This window comes from Saccharomycodes ludwigii, chromosome II (genome assembly GCF_020623625.1).
Source record: "Saccharomycodes ludwigii strain NBRC 1722 chromosome II, whole genome shotgun sequence".
Classification (NCBI taxonomy): Eukaryota; Fungi; Ascomycota; class Saccharomycetes; order Saccharomycodales; family Saccharomycodaceae; genus Saccharomycodes; species Saccharomycodes ludwigii.
The window spans coordinates 597762-615920 of NC_060201.1; the positions used below are offsets into that span (position 1 = coordinate 597762).

Below are 18159 nucleotides of genomic sequence, written 5' to 3' on the forward strand. Positions count from 1 at the left end.
TTTACATACAGACAAGAACATTACACAAGACTATCTATATCAGCAACACAATTATGGAACACAGTAGTAGCAGCAACACCACATCTGAATTAACTACGGCAGATGACTCTAAAGCCACAATTTTATTGATGGGATTAAGAAGATGCGGGAAGTCATCTATATGTAAAGTTGTATTCCATAGTATGCAGCCATTAGACACTCTTTACTTGGAAAGTACATCTAAACCAACAACAGAACATTTCAGTACATTGATTGATTTATCAGTAATGGAATTGCCCGGTCAATTAAATTATTTTGAGCCGAATTACGATTCAGAAAGATTATTCCAAAACGTTGGTGCATTAGTTTATGTTATTGACTCGCAAGATGAATATTTAAACGCATTGGCCAATTTATCGATGATCATCGAATATGCCTACAAGGTCAATCCCAAAATTAATATTGAAGTTTTGATTCACAAGGTTGATGGGTTAAGTGAAGACTTCAAATTAGATACACAGAGAGATATCATGCAGAGAATTGGTGACGAATTGTTAGATTTAGGATTAGAAGGGGTTTCCATTTCATTTTATCTAACCAGTATTTTTGACCATACAATATATGAGGCGTTCAGTAGAATTGTACAAAAATTAATCGTGGAATTACCATTTTTAGAAAATATGTTGGATAATTTGGTCCAACAATCTAATATCGAAAAGTGTTTTCTTTTTGATGTGAATTCTAAGATTTATGTCAGTACTGACTCAAGTCCGGTGGACATTCAAACATACGAAGTTTGTGCTGAGTTTGTTGATGTGATATTGGATCTAGAAAATTTATACAAATCCACGGAAACCACTGGTTTTATGGATAAAGAAATGATGGGAGTATCAAAATTGAATAATGGGGTTTATATCTATTTAAAACAAATGATCAGGGGCTTGGCCTTGGTAGGGTTAATAAGAACTAATACTACTGGTAATAACAACAATAACAATTTCTTGGCTGTTATTGATTATAATGTTGATATTTTTAAAAAGGGGTTGCAAGAAATCTGGGCACACACTAGATTGAATAAACAAAATCAAATAAGTACTTCTAGTACCTTTGTTGATAACACTAATGATCCTAGACATAATTTAATAACAAGCTCGAATATATAAATAGAATAAATAATGCAATATATATATATATATATATATATATCGTTTTAAAAGACAGAATTTAGAGAGAGAGATAGAGAGAGAGAGAAATTGGTTATGGAAACATTATTGTACCATGTCTATCAAGGGATAGTTATGTGATTCATATAAATGTCCGTCTTTTAGTTGGCTGCTAATCTAAAGTTGGTTGTTTATGCGATATAATTAATCAACTACCTAGTGAAAAGGACATTCTAAATAAAAGAAATATATAAAGGATTTAAGTCTAGTAACCAATGGCAATACACAGCATTTTATTATTCACAAACTTTTGACTTTTTTTGATACTGACTTTTTTTTTGTTTTTTTTTTTTTTTTCTCTCTCTTTTTCTTTTCTTTGCATAGTGAAGAAAGCCGATTGAAAACTATCCCACACAGACTCAAAATAATTATTTTTTAAATGTTATTGCTTTTACTTGGATATATTTTAGCTTTTCTCAAGTTCCTACAAAACCTTAATCAATACACTTAGATTATTGTTTTATTTAATCTTCTCAACTTAAAATATGTGTTGCATTTTGCCTTCTGCCACTCGACAAGTTATAAATTTTCAAATATATAGTTATATCTTGAATAGCCAGTCCTGCCTTCTACAAAGTTAACCATAAAAGGGGCATATTAAATAGGGAACAAATTGAACATCCAAATATAGACATATTGAAAGCATAGAAAACAAGATGACCAATAGAAAAACAGCCACCAAGATGGAAGATTTGTTTGTTACGCATAAAAATAATTCTAATGAATTCACCTCGTACAGGTTTATTAAAACACAAGTTCCTAATCCAAACTGGAGACCACATACTAAGTCAAAAGATGCTGGTGGTGAAGCCATCAATATTACAGACACATCTGACAAGGAAAAAGTTTCACTAGAACCATCAAGTTCAGATTATAAATTCATAACAAGCGCAATAGCACCTCGACCAATTGCACTAATTTCCACCCTAAGCCCAAGTACAAATGCTCAACAGAACCGCATCGCAAATGTTGCGCCATTTTCCTTTTTCAATGTGATGACCAAAGACCCAGTAACCTTTTCCTTTGGGTTATCGCCTGTAAAAAATGGTTACAAAGATACTGCCAATAATCTAATAAGCACGAAACAATGTGTGATTAATCTAGTCAGCGAAGATATTGTCCAGCAAGCTAATTTTACATCCATTGAAGTTCCTGGTGATGTAGACGAATTTGAATTGGCAGGACTTCGTAAAGGCGTCAGTGAAAAAATTGATGTCCCATACGTTAAGGACTGTGTTGTCAGTATTGAATGTGAGCTATTGCACACAATAGAAGTTCCTCTCGAGTACAACACTGTAGATGGAAAAGATAAAGAGCCGAATCTGATTTTTATTGTTAAAGCTGTGAAATATCATGTTGATAAGGATGCTATTGATCTAAGTAATAGAGCCGTAGACATGGAATTGTTGAAACCTGTTAGCAGACTGATTGGCATCACCTATGGGAGAACTACCAAGAGTTATGACATTTGCAAGCCACCAGCCGATATGATATAGGACTAAAGTTGTTTCAAAGACCGTCTCATTTTTATATTGTCAATGTTCTCTAAGTAAACATGTTATGTAATGTTATATTTTTCTCCCTTTAAAAACTTAAAATCAATGCAAAGTATGACTTAACCATAAATCGTATGAGAAATATCAATAAAAAATTGCAGACGCTTATTAATAACCATATAAGTTAGAATTAAAATACAATTAAAAGAGTATATACTATAACAAAAAAAAAAAAAAAAAAAAATTTTATACACATATATAATATATATGACAGGAAAATAAAAAAACAGAGGGAAAAGGAAATATTAACGTAATGTAAATACAGAAAAAAAATCATAAATTGCATAGTCACCCTGACCCATCACATCGCACAGTATTAATCTAGTCAACTTCTTCAACAGTTGGACCTTCAGCTTCTGGAGCTGGAGGAGCACCACCTGGGAAACCACCTGGAGCAGCACCTGGAGCACCACCTGGAGCACCACCGGCAGCGTACAACTTAGACATGATTGGGTTGGAAACATCTTGCAATTCCTTTTGCTTGTCTGTATATTCTTCTTCAGTAGCAGTAGTGTTGCTGTCTAACCATTCAATGACTTCTGTGCACTTCTTTTCTAAAGTTTCCTTGTCGGCAGCGTCTAATTTGTCGGCAGCTTCAGAAATAGTGTTCTTCAAAGAGTAAGCCATAGATTCCAATTGGTTCTTAGCTTGAATTCTCTTGGCTTCCTTTTCATCTTCCTCCTTAAACTTCTCAGCTTCAGAAACCATTCTCTCAATATCTTCTTGAGACAATCTACCTTTATCGTTGGTGATAGTGATCTTTTCAGATTTACCGGTACCCTTTTCAACGGCGGAAACGTTCAAAATACCATTGGCATCAATATCAAAGGTAACCTCAATTTGTGGAACACCTCTTGGAGCTGGTGGAATACCACTCAACTCAAATTTACCCAACAAGTTGTTATCCTTTGTCTTGGCACGTTCACCTTCAAAAACTTGGATCAAGACACCTGGTTGGTTATCAGCATATGTAGAAAAGACTTCTGATTTCTTGGTTGGAATAGTAGTGTTTCTTGGAATCAACTTGGTCATGACACCACCAGCAGTTTCAATACCCAAGGATAATGGGGTAACATCCAACAACAATAAATCTTGAGTCTTGGAGGATTGATCACCAGTCAAAATGGCAGCTTGGACAGCAGCACCGTAAGCAACGGCTTCATCTGGGTTGATAGATCTGTTTGGTTCTTTACCGTTGAAAAAGTCAGAAACCAACTTTTGGACCTTTGGAATTCTGGTGGAACCACCAACCAAAACAATTTCGTGGACTTGAGACTTGTCCAACTTGGCATCTCTCAAAACCTTTTCAACTGGTTCCAAAGTGGATCTGAACAAATCGGCACACAATTCTTCAAATCTAGCTCTGGTAATACTGGTGTAAAAGTCAATACCTTCATATAAAGAATCGATTTCAACAGAAGTTTGAGCAGAAGAAGACAAGGTTCTCTTGGCTCTTTCACAAGCAGTTCTTAATCTTCTCAAAGATCTTTGGTTGGTTGTTAAATCTTTCTTGTTCTTTCTCTTGAATTCTTGGACAAAGTGGTTGACCAATCTGTTATCAAAATCTTCACCACCCAAATGAGTATCACCAGCAGTGGCCTTAACTTCAAAAATACCATCTTCAATGGTCAACAAGGAAACATCAAAAGTACCACCACCCAAATCGAAAATCAAAACATTGTGTTCACCAGCACCAGAATCTTTCTTATCCAAACCGTAAGCAATGGCAGCAGCGGTTGGTTCGTTAATAATACGCAAAACGTTCATACCAGAAATGGCACCAGCATCCTTTGTGGCTTGTCTTTGAGAATCGTTGAAGTAAGCTGGAACTGTGATAACAGCGTCATTGACTTTAGAACCCAAGTAAGCTTCGGCAGTTTCCTTCATCTTGACCAAGATCATAGAGGAAATTTCTTCTGGAGTGAAAACTTTGGTTTCACCCTTGTATTGAACTTCAATCTTTGGCTTACCAGCAGAGTTGATAACCTTGAATGGCCAGTGTTTCATATCACTTTGGACTTCTGGATCATCAAATTTTCTACCAATCAAACGCTTGGCGTCAAAAACAGTGTTGGTTGGGTTCATGGCAGCTTGGTTCTTAGCAGCATCACCAATTAATCTTTCAGTATCAGTGAAAGCAACATAGGATGGAGTAGTTCTGTTACCTTGGTCATTGGCAATAATTTCGACACGGTCGTTAGCAAAGTGAGCGACACAGGAGTAGGTAGTACCTAAATCGATACCGACGGCTTTAGACATTTTTTTTTTTTTTTTTTTTATTTGTTAACTTGGTTATATATATAGGATTATAAAAATAATCTCGATGGTTTTTATTTTGTTTTTACAATATAATAGAGAATTAATTTAAAAGAGGAAGAAGATAGAAAAACAATTAAGTAAAAGAGGAAAACTCGAAAACAATTACAACAACTCCTATATTTATTCCCCTTATTTATATATCTTTTCATGGAAACAGATTTCTCGACTAGAACAATTTTCGAAACAAGAAAATGAGGAAAAGAGAAAAAAAAAAGAGGAAAAAAAAAAAAAAAGGAAAAAGTTGGAAATGGAATGGAATGGAATAGAATAAAAAGGAAATGAACAGGAGTGTCTCGAATAGTAGTAGCATCCCTTTAAACAAACGAATAAAAAAGAAGGAGATAGAACATTCTGGAAAAAAAAAAAATATATTTATGTATATATTATTTTTTTTTTCAATATTAGTTGAGTTTTTCAGATCTTAGATTTATTTTTTTTGTTTTGGTTTATAACACCACGCACAACTGGCATTGCCGTTAATATTAGCAGAACTTCTAAGCTGGAGAAGAGAAAAGAAGGGGGGAAAGAAAGGCGAGAAATTAAGAAAAGGGATCTTAGTCACGTGAAAAGGATTGCGTGCTAATAAAAGTACTCAAGAAAAGAAAAGAATGGAACCTCATCGAATACTATGGAATAAATTTACTTTTTCTTTCTTTCTTTCTTTCTTTCTTTCTTTCTAAAGGAAAATGTGGTTATTGTTTTTATAACGTACTGTCAAATGGCTAAAATTTTTAACTCAAATAAAGGAAAATTGAAAGGGTAGTAAAAAATAAAATAAAATAAAATAAAAATGTTTTGTCCGAAATAAATCCCTAACAAAGGAATTCGGATAAGCACTTTCCTTTTTCCCCCCCTGCCTCCCTTAAAGTAAAATAAACAATTCTTAAGCTCGTGTCATCGATGGTGTGCAATCAAACAACAATTCCACAGAATAGCAAGATAAATGTATAATTTTCTATCCAAATTCGTTCACATGTTATTTATTATTATGTATGAATTAGTATTCATTACGTACCCATTGAAATAAATGTACATTTATAAATAAAATTACATACAATAGTAGCTACATTATTTACTTTCTCCCTCTCTATTTATTTAGTTATTGCTATGAACTTATGACAAATATATCAAATAGGTTAATTCCATGTATATCTGTGTATGTGTGCGCAAATATTCAAAAAGAAAAAGAAAAAGAAAAAGAAAAAGAAAAAGAAAAAGAAAAAGAAAAAAAAACAAAAAGAAAAAGAAAAATTATTGGATCACTGTTGTCTCTTAGTTTCTGCAGCATCTTTATCACTACTACCACTAGTATTACCCTTCACTAGGTTGCGAGTATATTGAGAAACTAATAAATCAAATCTTTCAATATAGGCCTTCAATCTAGTATAAGCCATCTTGATTTTAATATTGACGTTTGGTGAGCTCAAAACACCGTCTAATCTAACTACCCAATGTCTTATACTGTCTTGCATAAAAATAGAGCCATGATATCTGGTTCTAATAAACAAAATGTAAGCAATTAAAACAATCCATGATCTAGGTCTCCAAAGCAAAGCACGGAAAAAAACGGAAAATAAACAGGCCAATTCTAAATTAGCACTGTAGATCATACTCCTTTCTTGGTTCGTAACTAAAAAGGAGTTAATTTTCGAAATTATTGGTAGGTTTGGATTAAACACTTGTGGAAGTAAAATTGATTTCAAATAAGTTAGTGAATGAAACAAAGAGAATATAAAAAATGGCAAGCAGCCAATCACATTAACTGGTGTTAACAGCCATAAAATAGCCATTATAAAATATGGGAAATTGACATCTGAAATTAAGCCTTGTATGTTATTGGAAATACCGGCAGCACCACGACGAGTTGAGAAATGACATTGGTACAATTGAACACCAAACGATACCAACACGCCAACATAGAATAAGTTGTATAAAAATTGAGGGAAACCGTTTAAATTGTAAAAGATAAAAGATAAAAATGTAGTGAAATGGCCAACAAACCAGGCAAATTGGGTCGTTTTTGTTAATAAAATTAATCTTTGGAATGGAGTAGTAGTAATTCTACTGGCATTTGCAGAAGCGTGGGTGTTTTTATTTTGTGGTGTATTAGTCCTTGAGGTACTTGACATTGTTAATTTCCAGTTATTGTTGATGTTGGATATATGGAGGAGGAAATAAAATAGATATTTTTTTGAGTTTTATAGTAAACAAATATCTTGAGATTGGATATGATAGCAATCGGAAAGAAGAAGAGAAAAAGGTTAAAGGTTAAAGGATGTGAGCAACAATTAGCAATGTAGAAGCATAAAAGAAAAAGTTTTTTTTTTTTCTCCTTTAATACTTTATATATATGTAGCATAAAATTGCTATTGTTAAGTATATTTCAAATACGCAGGTAATAATTAATATGGAAAAGGGAAAAGAAAAAAGGAAAAAAAAACAAAAAAACAAAAAATTTTCTTGAAGGTTAAAAAATGAAAAAAAGAAAACAGAAAACAGAAAAAAAAAAAAATTGACATATAAAAAAGATCAAAGCAGCAAGGTGGCAAAGAAGGTGATAGAAAAAATGTCAACAAATTTACCGATATTATGTGCATTTTTAATAAGAGGCTCATACCAAGTACAAAAAGAAAAAAAATTAAAAATTAAATTCACAAATAACGCCTAAATCTCACCATATTTCTAACTGTTTTTTTACCATCATTTCTTTCTCTCTGTTATCTTCTTTTTTATCTTTTTAATAAATCCTTACAAGTACACAATGTTAAATTTGAAAAAAGTGCTGTACCCACCTTCCTTAATCACATTTTTTTTTTTTTTCTACTTTTTAGCCTTTTTTTGCGAATTGTCATCATTAGCACCGTTTCCTGCCGGTCTTTTCTTATTCTTTTTAACAACTATACTACTCAAATCATGCACATTTGCATGGCTGCTATTGACAGTACTATGACTGGTAACAGCGCCTCCAGACAATAAGCTCTTCATCATTTCTATTTGTTGATTTTCCATATTAGCATTTAATTTTATAGATTCTTTGGTTTCCTTTAATTTGGTTTCTAAGTCCTGTAGTAATGAACTATCACCTTCCTCACTTTTACCTTGGTCGATTCTATCTTTTAATAACTTAATAGCAATGCCTAAATTCTTTTCGCAATCTGGTCCTCTTTTCGGTTGAAATTCATATGATAATGATAATTTGTAATAAGATTCAATTATTAATCTGTTGGTAGGATCTTTTCTATCCTTATTGTTTTCAAAGTACTGTTTCCTATAATTTAATGATTGTTCAAAATCAATTGAAGCCTGTTCAAAGTTTTCATTTTCTAAAGAGATTTCCCCTAAAATGTCATGAACTTCGGACAATCTTAATATTATATCAGAACTAGATTGCAAAGGTTCTTTTTTTAGCCTGTTTTCATATAATTTACGAGAAACTTCTAAAACATCCCAAGCATTTTCAAAATCATTTTGAAGATCTTCATATTCTTGTTTATTATGCTTTTCTTTACTTTCTTCTTCTTCTTCTTCTTCTTCTTCTTCTTCTTCTTCTTCTTCTTTCTCTTCTTCTTCCTCTTTTTCTTTCTCTTCCCCTTGCTCTTCATCTTCCTCTATTTCAGTATCAAATTGAAACATCTTACTTTTTTTTTTGCAAACAGTACCACTTTCTTCACGTAACCCTTCTTCATCAACTTCATTCTCTTCTCCATCGAGATCAACACCAGGGTTACCTCCAAATATATCTGAATTATCCAATGCAAGTTGAAACAAACTTTTTCCATACAAAAACAAATAATCCGGACTATTTTCACCATTTAAGTCATAATACAACTCATTTAATTTTCCATAGTTTTCAACGCTCTTGTTGTAATCTTTATTTGCATAGTATTTACTGGCCTCAGTCAGCAAGTGGTTCAATTCCTTGGTGCTCTTGGTTTTAGTAGTACTGTCTGACATTAAAATTCTACTATTATTCTGTTTTCTTTTACTTGCTTTTCTTCTTTCATATTATGAATTGGGAAATTGTCATATTGCTCATACGTAAAGCGTTGTTATGAAAAATATTTTTTTTTTTTTTTTTTTTTTAGAAAGAAACAAATAAATAATAATAATAATGCCCTAAAAAACTAATTGTCATTTCTTTTCCGAGAAAAAAAAAAAAAAAAAAAAAAAAGCGTGTTAGTTTGTATGTTTTTGTCCCTTTTGAAACGTATAAAAAACTCAGTAAGAAAAAAAAAACTTGCTTTCTTCTTTATTCCCAATTCTTTTTATTTTTCTTTCCTCTGTTCTTTCCTTCCATCTTGGTGGTTGAAAAAAAAAAACAAAAGGGACAGGCATGTATTTGGAATAATGCTAAATCTCGCCACTGTTGCCATTAGACATCTCAGTTAGTTTCATAGCTTTCTGAGATGCAATTATACACACATTTGAATAAGTCTATTCAATATATTTTGTGTTTAAAAGGTACTTATCGATGTATATGTCTATTTATTTGCTATAATGTTTCTACATTTTACCTGCTTACACAATCAATGTTTATATTTGCAGGTGGGAAATTCGGTGGATCACTACGAAAACGCAATAGATGTTTTTCTAATTATTTTTTTTTTTGGAAAAAGTCTATTCACCTAGTCTCTTTTCAGAGCCTTATTTAGGTTCTGTTGGTTTTTTGATGACCTTTTTGAAATCAAGGGAAAAAAAAAATTTTTTTTTTTTTTTCATGAGGGCCAAATTTCTTTTTTCAAAAAAATTTAGAAAAAAGGAAGGAGGTTGAGATGTTTGCTGTGTAATAATATTGCATAGCAACCATCCTTCTTGGAAAGCTATTTGAGATTAATACACTAGGTATTCCCTTGAAGGGAGGAATTTTTTTTTTTCGGAATGAAAGTCTGGATTTGCGCTGTTATAAGAAATATTTTATCTGGGGAAGTTAGTTTTTCAAACTAAACCCAATGGGATAGACAGCGGTTTAAAGTTTCGTTTGAGGTAAAGGATTTGTATATTCTTTATACTTCTATTGAGTGCAATTGTAGAAGGAGTGTTTAAATACTACTCTAACCCGATACCGATTATCATTGTAGCATTTAATTTTATACATACAGTATCTTTTAAATTGAAAATATACATCTTGCATGGGTTTATTGTGACGAAGAAAGGATTTCGTTGTTGGACTTTGACATACAGATTTTGTTCTGCTTTTGCACTTAGGTGTTTCAAAACTAAGCCTTGAGTAATTATTGTAATTTTAAGCCTGTTAAGCCTTTTTCTTTTCTTTTTTCTTTTTTCTTTTCTCGTTTGGATTTCAATTTGAATGCAATTAAGATCATCTTTTGTATTCTACATTCAATTCGTGTAGAGTGATTATGATGATGTTAGTAAATTGTTATATCTATTAAGATTTTTTTTTTTTTTTTCTTTTCTTTTGTGGTTGTTACAACTTGATAATTTTTTTTTTTTTTTTTTTTTTTTAATAGTAAACAAACAGATTGATAAACCAAGCTCAATATTTAACCTCTTATAGATAAACAATTTTAAATTATTAAAATAGAAGGATAAGGAAAAAGAACGAAAAACGGAAATAAAAAATAAAAAAAAAAAAAAGGAACCATGTCTGTTGAAGTTAAAAAAGAGGTGCCAAGTGAAAACCAACTTTTACGTGAAACTAAAACTAATAATAGTGATGTGTCACACCTTGTTAATAATGGTAATTCCGACGTTTTAACCAATACAGAAAACGCTATTAATATTGAAGGCCAAGTTATACCACCACAACCAGAATTGAAAATTATTCGTCGGAAAATTAATGGGTACGTTGGTTTTGCTAACCTACCAAAACAATGGCACAGAAAAAGTATTCGTCGTGGATTTTGTTTGAATTTATTGTGCGTTGGTCAGAGGGGGTTGGGTAAATCCACCTTGATCAATACTTTGTTCAACAAAAGATTGTATGATGATGTGAATGATCCATTTAGTGAAATTGAACTAGAAAAAGATATTGCCAGGAAATTGCAGAACATTTCTATTGATGATGACCCTAATGGTGTTGTTAATACCAATGATAATAAAGTTGCTATCAAAGCTTTGTCTACGGAAATTGAAGAAAATGGCGTTAAATTGAAATTAACTGTTATTGATACTCCTGGGTTTGGTGATTCCATTGATAATTCCGACTCTTGGAAACCTATTGTGAAGGAAATAGACTCCAGGTTTGATCAATACTTGGATGCCGAAAATAGAATTAATAGAACACCGTTGGGTAGTAGAGAAGATCCCAGGGTCCATGCTTGTTTATATTTTATTGAGCCTACTGTACATGGGTTAAGGTCATTGGATATCGAGTTTTGTACACAAGTGTATTCTAAATGTAACTTGATTCCCATTATCGCCAAGTCAGATATTCTAACTGATGAAGAAATTGAGCATTTCAAGAAAATTATTATGATCCAATTGAACGAAGCTGGTGTTGAATTATTCCAGCCCCCAATCTATGAAAAAAGTGATGATATCGAAACGGTAAATTCTACCAAAAACCTTATTGACAAGTATCCATTTGCAGTTACTGCATCTATTGATTTGGTTCAGGCTTTGGATGGTAGAGTAGTTAGAGGTCGTGCTTATCCATGGGGTTGCATCGAAATTGATAATGCTTCTCATTCTGATTTCATCTATTTAAGTGATTTATTAATTAGGCAATATATGGAAGAATTACGTGAGAAAACAAATAATGTTTTATATGAAAACTATAGATCCAATAAGTTGTTTGCTTTGGGTATAAAACAAGACAATAGTGTGTTTAGAGAATACGACCCAGCTACCAGATCTATAGAAGAAAGGAAATTACATGAAGCTAAATTAGCCAAACTAGAATCTGAAATGAAGTCTGTTTTTCAACAAAAGGTTTCAGAAAAGGAGAAAAAATTGCAAAAATCTGAAGCTGAATTATTTGCAAGACATAAGGAGATGAAGGAAAAATTAACTAAACAATTGAAAGCTTTGGAAGAGAAAAAGAATCAATTAGAACATTCAATGGTTAATGCTGCCTCTGTGTCAGCTTCCTCACAGCCTACAAAAAAAAAGGGATTTTTACGTTAGGAGAAGAGGCAATATATATATATATATATATAGCATAAATAAGTTTGTATGGTATATTATAGTTGGTTATAAAATTATGATATATAGTATTGGAATGAACTAACTAGTTTAGTACGCAAAATACTAAAGTTTGATTGATAAGGCAAATATAGGTGATTTAACTTGAAAGTATTATCGAATTCACATATATTGCTTATCAATATTAAGTTATACCAGCCTGTATTAATCAACAAAGGTTTTTATTTATTTTTTTTTTTTTTTTTTTTTTTTTATTACCAAGTTTGTATATTATGTTGTATATTATGTGAAGTGGCACACTCTGTATAATAATATACACATTATAGTAAAAAAAAAGAGTTACACACACAGTGTTTATTTAATTATTAGTAATCTGTAGCAATAACAACGCAATAATATTAATTTTGGATTAAAGTACACTTTCCCCTCGCTTGCTTTTTTTTTTCTCATAGTTAATATAAATTAATGAAAAACAAATTAAAAATATCAGCTAAAAAGACGCAATATAAATATATATATATATATTATTATTATGGCGATTATTATAGCGATTATTTTGCTGTTACTTAGCGGCGGTTTCTATGCATTTAAAAAAAAAAAATACACTTTTTGAAATGTATGGGAGCCGTTCATTATGGGCAAGTGTTGTTTTATAATTCAAATGTCAACTATCAACAACAAAGTATAACTTTGATAAAAACTAAATTAACAGGGTATAAATAGGATTGGAAATGTGAATAAAAAAAATTTTATAATTCACTTTTATTTCCCTCTCCTTCTATTTTCCTTTTTTTCTCTCTTTTGTACCTATAACATATATACATATCTACATATCTACATCGCTAAACAAATATCTAAATTAAGCATCAACTAAAAAAACAAACACCACACACACACACAAACAAGTCACAAAACATGGCAAAAAATAATTTGCCATCCTCCCAATTAGTTGAACTAAAAATACATATCTCAAATATCCATTGTGATAAATGTAAAACAGCTATCTTAACCAAATTAAAAGAAAATCATAATATTAAAAGTTACATCGTTCCTACATCGTTTACAACTAAAAATGCCACTAACACCCATAAATTGAAAAATATTATTAGAAATGGTAGATTAATTCCAAACTTGTCTTATCCTTCCCATTTTTTAAAACATTGCACTGGAGGCAAGTCTATCAAGGCTAATACCAGTGTTCTCCCATTTATTTACTCGATTGATATTGTTGAAGATGACTGGTTGAGTATAATTGGAATGGCAAATCCTGTTTTCTTACAAAATGATAATTTTGTTTTTGAAATCGTCGAGATACTAAGGGAAATTGGATATATTCCAGATAACATTTCTATGGTACCTTATGGTCCTGATAATGGAACTGTAGGCACAAATAAAGAGGCTAAAAATAACAAAAATAGTAAGACCAAGACAAACAAAAATTTCGAATTATTTAATGAAAAAACTTTTGAAATACCATCGTCACCAAAAGCTGATGAAAACGACAGCGATACTAACAGCGATATTGTTAAAAGCCATTATAAATTTTGTAAAGTCTGTCAAGATACAATGTTGCCTGTTATGGATAATGTTAACACTGGTGTTGAATCCTATCAACAAAAGACTCAAATGACACATTACAAATTGAAATTTTCTATCCAGGGGATGACCTGTTCTAATTGCTCTAAATCTATAGCCAGTGCGCTATCTGAAATGTTTACTGACAAATACGGAAATACTCATAGTTACGAACTGGACAAAAAAGTTAAATTATTGGCAATGAATATTAACAGTGTCAATAATTTGGCTGAAATTGAAATTGAAACCAATTTTGGCCTTCAAAATGCTGATAGCAACAGAAACAATGAGATTATTCAAAACATTGAAACTGTTGTTGAAGATTTAGGTTATCAAGGTCAATTAATGCAAATATATGATTGCGGTACTGCGGAACCAAAGGGTAATATCGCAGATGGTTCCAATCCCATTGACCAATATAGACTTGTTGCCGCTATTGGTGGCATTACTTGTGCAGCATGTGCAGCAACAATAACTAATGTTTGTGCTGAGTTAGATTTCATTAAGGATATTTCTGTTAACATTGTTTCCAAAACAGGAACATTTATATTGAGATTTGCCGCTGATGAACAAGCTGAAAAATTAAAAGTTTTACAGGAGACAATCGAAGATTGTGGGTTTGATTTTGAAATCTTAACACCAGTCACAAAAATTAAGAAGAGTACAATAGCTGCCACTACTGACACCATTGGTAGCAAAGTTTCTGTGCCACGTAGAACTTTTGAAATTGAAATTTCAGGTATTTATTGCTCAAATTGTCCCATCAGGATAATGAATGTTTTGAAAACACCTGAATATCAAATAAACATATTAGAGTCGGATTTACAAACTTCTACATATTCCAAGAAATGTAAAATTAAATTTGATTACCAGCCACAAAATATAGATGGAGCTAAAAATAATGTTACCATTAGAACAATAATATTGGATAAACTATCCAAGGAACTACAGCTAAACGTCAAAGTTGTAGAAAATGAATCCATTGAAGAACATTTGAATAGGTTAGCAAAATTGGAAACTTATAATATTGGTGTTTACTTATTAATCACTTTTTCTATTGTTATTCCAACGTTCATTTTTGGCGTTGTTGGGATGTCGTTGTTGGCTAAGACGAATCCGTTTTACAAATGGTTAGAAGAGACATTGCCACATACTAACACAAGTAGAGTTATATGGATTTTATTTATATTGAGTACTCCTGTCTACTTTTACATTGATAAAATATTTCACATGAAAGCAATTAAAGAGATTTTGATGATTTGGAAATTCGGTGGGAGTAGCACTTGGAGTAAAAAGTTTTTCAAATTTGGCAGTATGAACTTACTAATGAGCCTTGGTACCTCTGTTTCATATATTGCAAGTTTAGGTTTATTGATAGCAAACAATGTAACAAAAAAAAATGATGCTGCTAGTAATAAAAGTTCCATGGATACATATTATTTTGACTCTGTTGTTTTTTTGACATTTTTTTTATTAATCGGTAGATTATTAGAAAGTTTTAGTAAATGCAAAGCGGCAAGCTCAATAAATGAGCTTTCCAAATTTAAATCAGATTCAGCGCTATTAAAATCAACTATGGAAGAAATTAATCCATTGTATTTAGAAATTGGAGATAAAATCATAGTTAAAAATGGTGAATCTCCACCATTAGATTGTAAGTTGTTGTCATATGATTATACGGATAAAAACAACAAAGGGGCTACTGCTACTAGTGATGCCAATAATTCCTCTAATTCCATAAATATTACTGACAACGATGCCAATAATGTTGAATTCGATGAAAGCTGTCTAACAGGAGAATCTACGCCAATAATTCATATCCCGGGTGATGTAATATATGCAGGTACCATAAACATCAGCGGTAAGCCTATTATATTAACACCTATAACAACTATAGAAAAAAATGATTCGCTACTAGATCAAATAATCTCGAGCGTTAGGGACGGACAAATGAATTCTCCTAAAATAGTACAAACTGCAGACAAAATCACAAGTATATTTGTTCCTCTCATTATTCTGTTGGCCATTTTAACCTGGATTATTTGGATACTTATCACTAAGATTAATAAAAATTTTATAATAAACAGCAGTACAAGTTCTGATTCTGATATTTCTACCGGTAATGCTATAGTCTGGTCATTAAATTTTGCAATTAGTGTTTTTGTAATTGCTTGTCCCTGTGGTATTGGATTAGCTGCTCCGACTGCAATGTTTGTTGGAAGCGGTATTGCCGCAAAAAATGGTATCTTAGTCAAAGGTGGCGGCCATGCTTTTCAACAAGGTAGTAAGATCAACGTTGTCTGTTTTGATAAAACAGGCACCTTAACTTTGGGTGGGGGTAAAAATTTCCAAGTTACCAACTATTGTATTGATCCAAAATATGAAGATGAAGTCACTGGTGGTAGCCGCGAAATTGGTGTCAAGGACATTTGGGGAATGATTGATAAGCTAGAATCCAATTCTACGCATCCATTGAGTATTGCGATTAGAAATTTTTTGGAGCAAAAGTTGGAAATGGTACAACAAAAGGATAGCGATGGAGAAATGAATCCCAATTATGAATTGCTTGATAGCCAGGAAATCCCAGGGTGTGGTTTGATGGGTGTATTTAAAAATAATAGACTTAAAAGTGGTGACACCGGCAATAATAAATTTACGTTGTTGATTGGGAACGAAAAGTTTATGCACAAGCAGAAAGAGCCCGGGCAAATTACGATAATTAGTGAAAAGCACCAAAAGATGTTGGAAACTTGGAAAACTCAAGGTAAAAGTATAGTAGTGGTATCAATGTTGCAGCAAATGAAAGGTGCCAATTTTATTACTCCTATACTTTACTTTAGTATAAGAGACACAATTAGACCAGAGGCCAAGTATATAATCAATCGATTACAAAATAACTTTAAAATTGAAACATGGCTAATATCCGGTGATAATGAAGTAACCACAAAAGCAATAGCAAAAGAGGTGGGTATCCCCGTTGAAAATGTCATAGCCGGTGTTTTGCCCGAAGAAAAGGCCAAAGCAATAGAAAGTATAAGGAATGGGAGTATTTATACCAAGAAAAGTGCAAATATTGCAAAGCCCGTAATCTGTATGGTCGGTGATGGTATAAATGATGCGCCAGCATTGTCTATAGCTGATGTTGGTGTGGCAATGGCAACAGGTTCAGATCTAGCAATGACCTCAAGTGATTTTGTATTATTATCCACAGATACGAATAGTTCTCGTAATGGAAGTAACGGTAATATGCTATATTCCTTATTGACTTTAATTGAACTTTCAAGAAAGGTATTCAATAGGGTTAAATTTAATTTTTGTTGGGCATTAGTGTATAATATGATCGGTATTCCTATTGCTGCAGGAGTTTTGTTTCCATATAAAAAAACTCGACTTTCACCCGTTTGGGCTAGCTGTTGTATGGCATTATCTTCTGTTTCCGTTGTTTTAAGCAGTCTATTATTGAAGCTGTATAAACCTAGACGCAAGAAGATTATTAGTAATAAGTTCAAGCGCAGCACCGAGGATAATGAACCTAATGTTGATGATATTGAAATGTTTGAACCAGAAAAGGAAGCGTTTTAATTTTTCTTTTTGTTTATATATACATATGTGTATGTCTGTATACTTTTTTATTCCCATTATAACATTTTACCCCAAAAAAAAAAAAAAAAAAAAAAAAAAAAAAAAAAAAACAGCAAGCGCTGCAGACAGACATAAAAATAGATGTAATAATAATCAAAATCAAAATCTTAAAATATATATAAATTTATAACTTACATAATAAAATAAAAATAAAAATAAAAATAAAGAATGCTAATGAAAATGATGGTTAAGAACAACCAAGCATTAAATGACGGATCAACTTTTATTGAAACCCTTTAGAATTAGAAAAGGGAGCTTTTTTTTTTTTTTTTTTTTTTTTTTAAATATTCATAACGTACATTATCATAACCGTGTGTATACGAAGATACATGTATAAAAACTAATCACATCAACAGAGAAACAGCTTGCTTTGGTTGAGTAGTGTTAACTCTACTTTGAGCACCATCCTTAGCTGGAACAGCTGGGACAAATGGTTGAGAAACTTCGGAAGATAAAACTAAAAAGGCCATTGTTATTGTTATATATATAATTTGTTGAGTTGGGAAGGTTTTTTATTTGCTTTGTTGCTCGCTTTATTGGTTATTTTTATATTTTCATACAAGGATTAAAGAGAGAATTAAAAAAAAAAAAATAAAATCTCAGATCTTAATCATGAAAAATAAGTTCTTTTTCATTCTGTTTATATATCTTTTTTTTTTTTTTTCTTTTTTTTTTTTTTACTTTTCTAACTTTTAAGATTTACCTTCAAAAGTAGGATTTATTATTGATCTGAATGACCTGGCAAGGGAAGGTCATTC

General features: G+C 31.8%; 7 protein-coding genes and 1 non-coding gene across 8 annotated transcripts; 5 read left to right on the forward strand and 3 right to left on the reverse strand.

Moving 5' to 3' along the window:
* Positions 1-53: 53 nt before the first annotated feature.
* Positions 54-1142, forward strand: GTR2 (Gtr2p; the record flags this gene model as incomplete). The annotated part of the gene is made up of 1 exon (XM_046080424.1): positions 54-1142. One exon carries the CDS (start codon positions 54-56, stop codon positions 1140-1142), a length of 1089 nt encoding a protein of 362 aa, XP_045935711.1.
* Positions 1143-1858: 716 nt separating this feature from the next.
* On the forward strand, positions 1859-2698 carry SCDLUD_001557 (flavin reductase family protein; the record flags this gene model as incomplete). The annotated part of the gene is made up of 1 exon (XM_046076849.1): positions 1859-2698. One exon carries the CDS (start codon positions 1859-1861, stop codon positions 2696-2698), a length of 840 nt encoding a protein of 279 aa, XP_045935712.1.
* Positions 2699-3079: 381 nt separating this feature from the next.
* SCDLUD_001558 (uncharacterized protein) lies at positions 3080-5017 on the reverse strand (the record flags this gene model as incomplete). Its single annotated transcript, XM_046080425.1, has 1 exon — positions 3080-5017. One exon carries the CDS (start codon positions 5015-5017, stop codon positions 3080-3082), a length of 1938 nt encoding a protein of 645 aa, XP_045935713.1.
* A 1319-nt stretch (positions 5018-6336) lies between these two features.
* On the reverse strand, positions 6337-7206 carry SCDLUD_001559 (uncharacterized protein; the record flags this gene model as incomplete). The annotated part of the gene is made up of 1 exon (XM_046080426.1): positions 6337-7206. One exon carries the CDS (start codon positions 7204-7206, stop codon positions 6337-6339), a length of 870 nt encoding a protein of 289 aa, XP_045935714.1.
* A 691-nt stretch (positions 7207-7897) lies between these two features.
* Positions 7898-9031, reverse strand: SCDLUD_001560 (SHNi-TPR domain-containing protein; the record flags this gene model as incomplete). Its single annotated transcript, XM_046077009.1, has 1 exon — positions 7898-9031. One exon carries the CDS (start codon positions 9029-9031, stop codon positions 7898-7900), a length of 1134 nt encoding a protein of 377 aa, XP_045935715.1.
* An 872-nt stretch (positions 9032-9903) lies between these two features.
* Positions 9904-10140, forward strand: SCDLUD_001561. The gene has a single exon (XR_006829189.1).
* A 541-nt stretch (positions 10141-10681) lies between these two features.
* On the forward strand, positions 10682-12166 carry CDC3 (septin CDC3; the record flags this gene model as incomplete). Its single annotated transcript, XM_046080427.1, has 1 exon — positions 10682-12166. The coding sequence occupies one exon, from the start codon at positions 10682-10684 to the stop codon at positions 12164-12166; it is 1485 nt and encodes a 494-aa protein (XP_045935716.1).
* Positions 12167-13099: 933 nt separating this feature from the next.
* On the forward strand, positions 13100-17341 carry SCDLUD_001563 (uncharacterized protein; the record flags this gene model as incomplete). The annotated part of the gene is made up of 1 exon (XM_046080428.1): positions 13100-17341. The coding sequence occupies one exon, from the start codon at positions 13100-13102 to the stop codon at positions 17339-17341; it is 4242 nt and encodes a 1413-aa protein (XP_045935717.1).
* Positions 17342-18159: the final 818 nt, after the last annotated feature.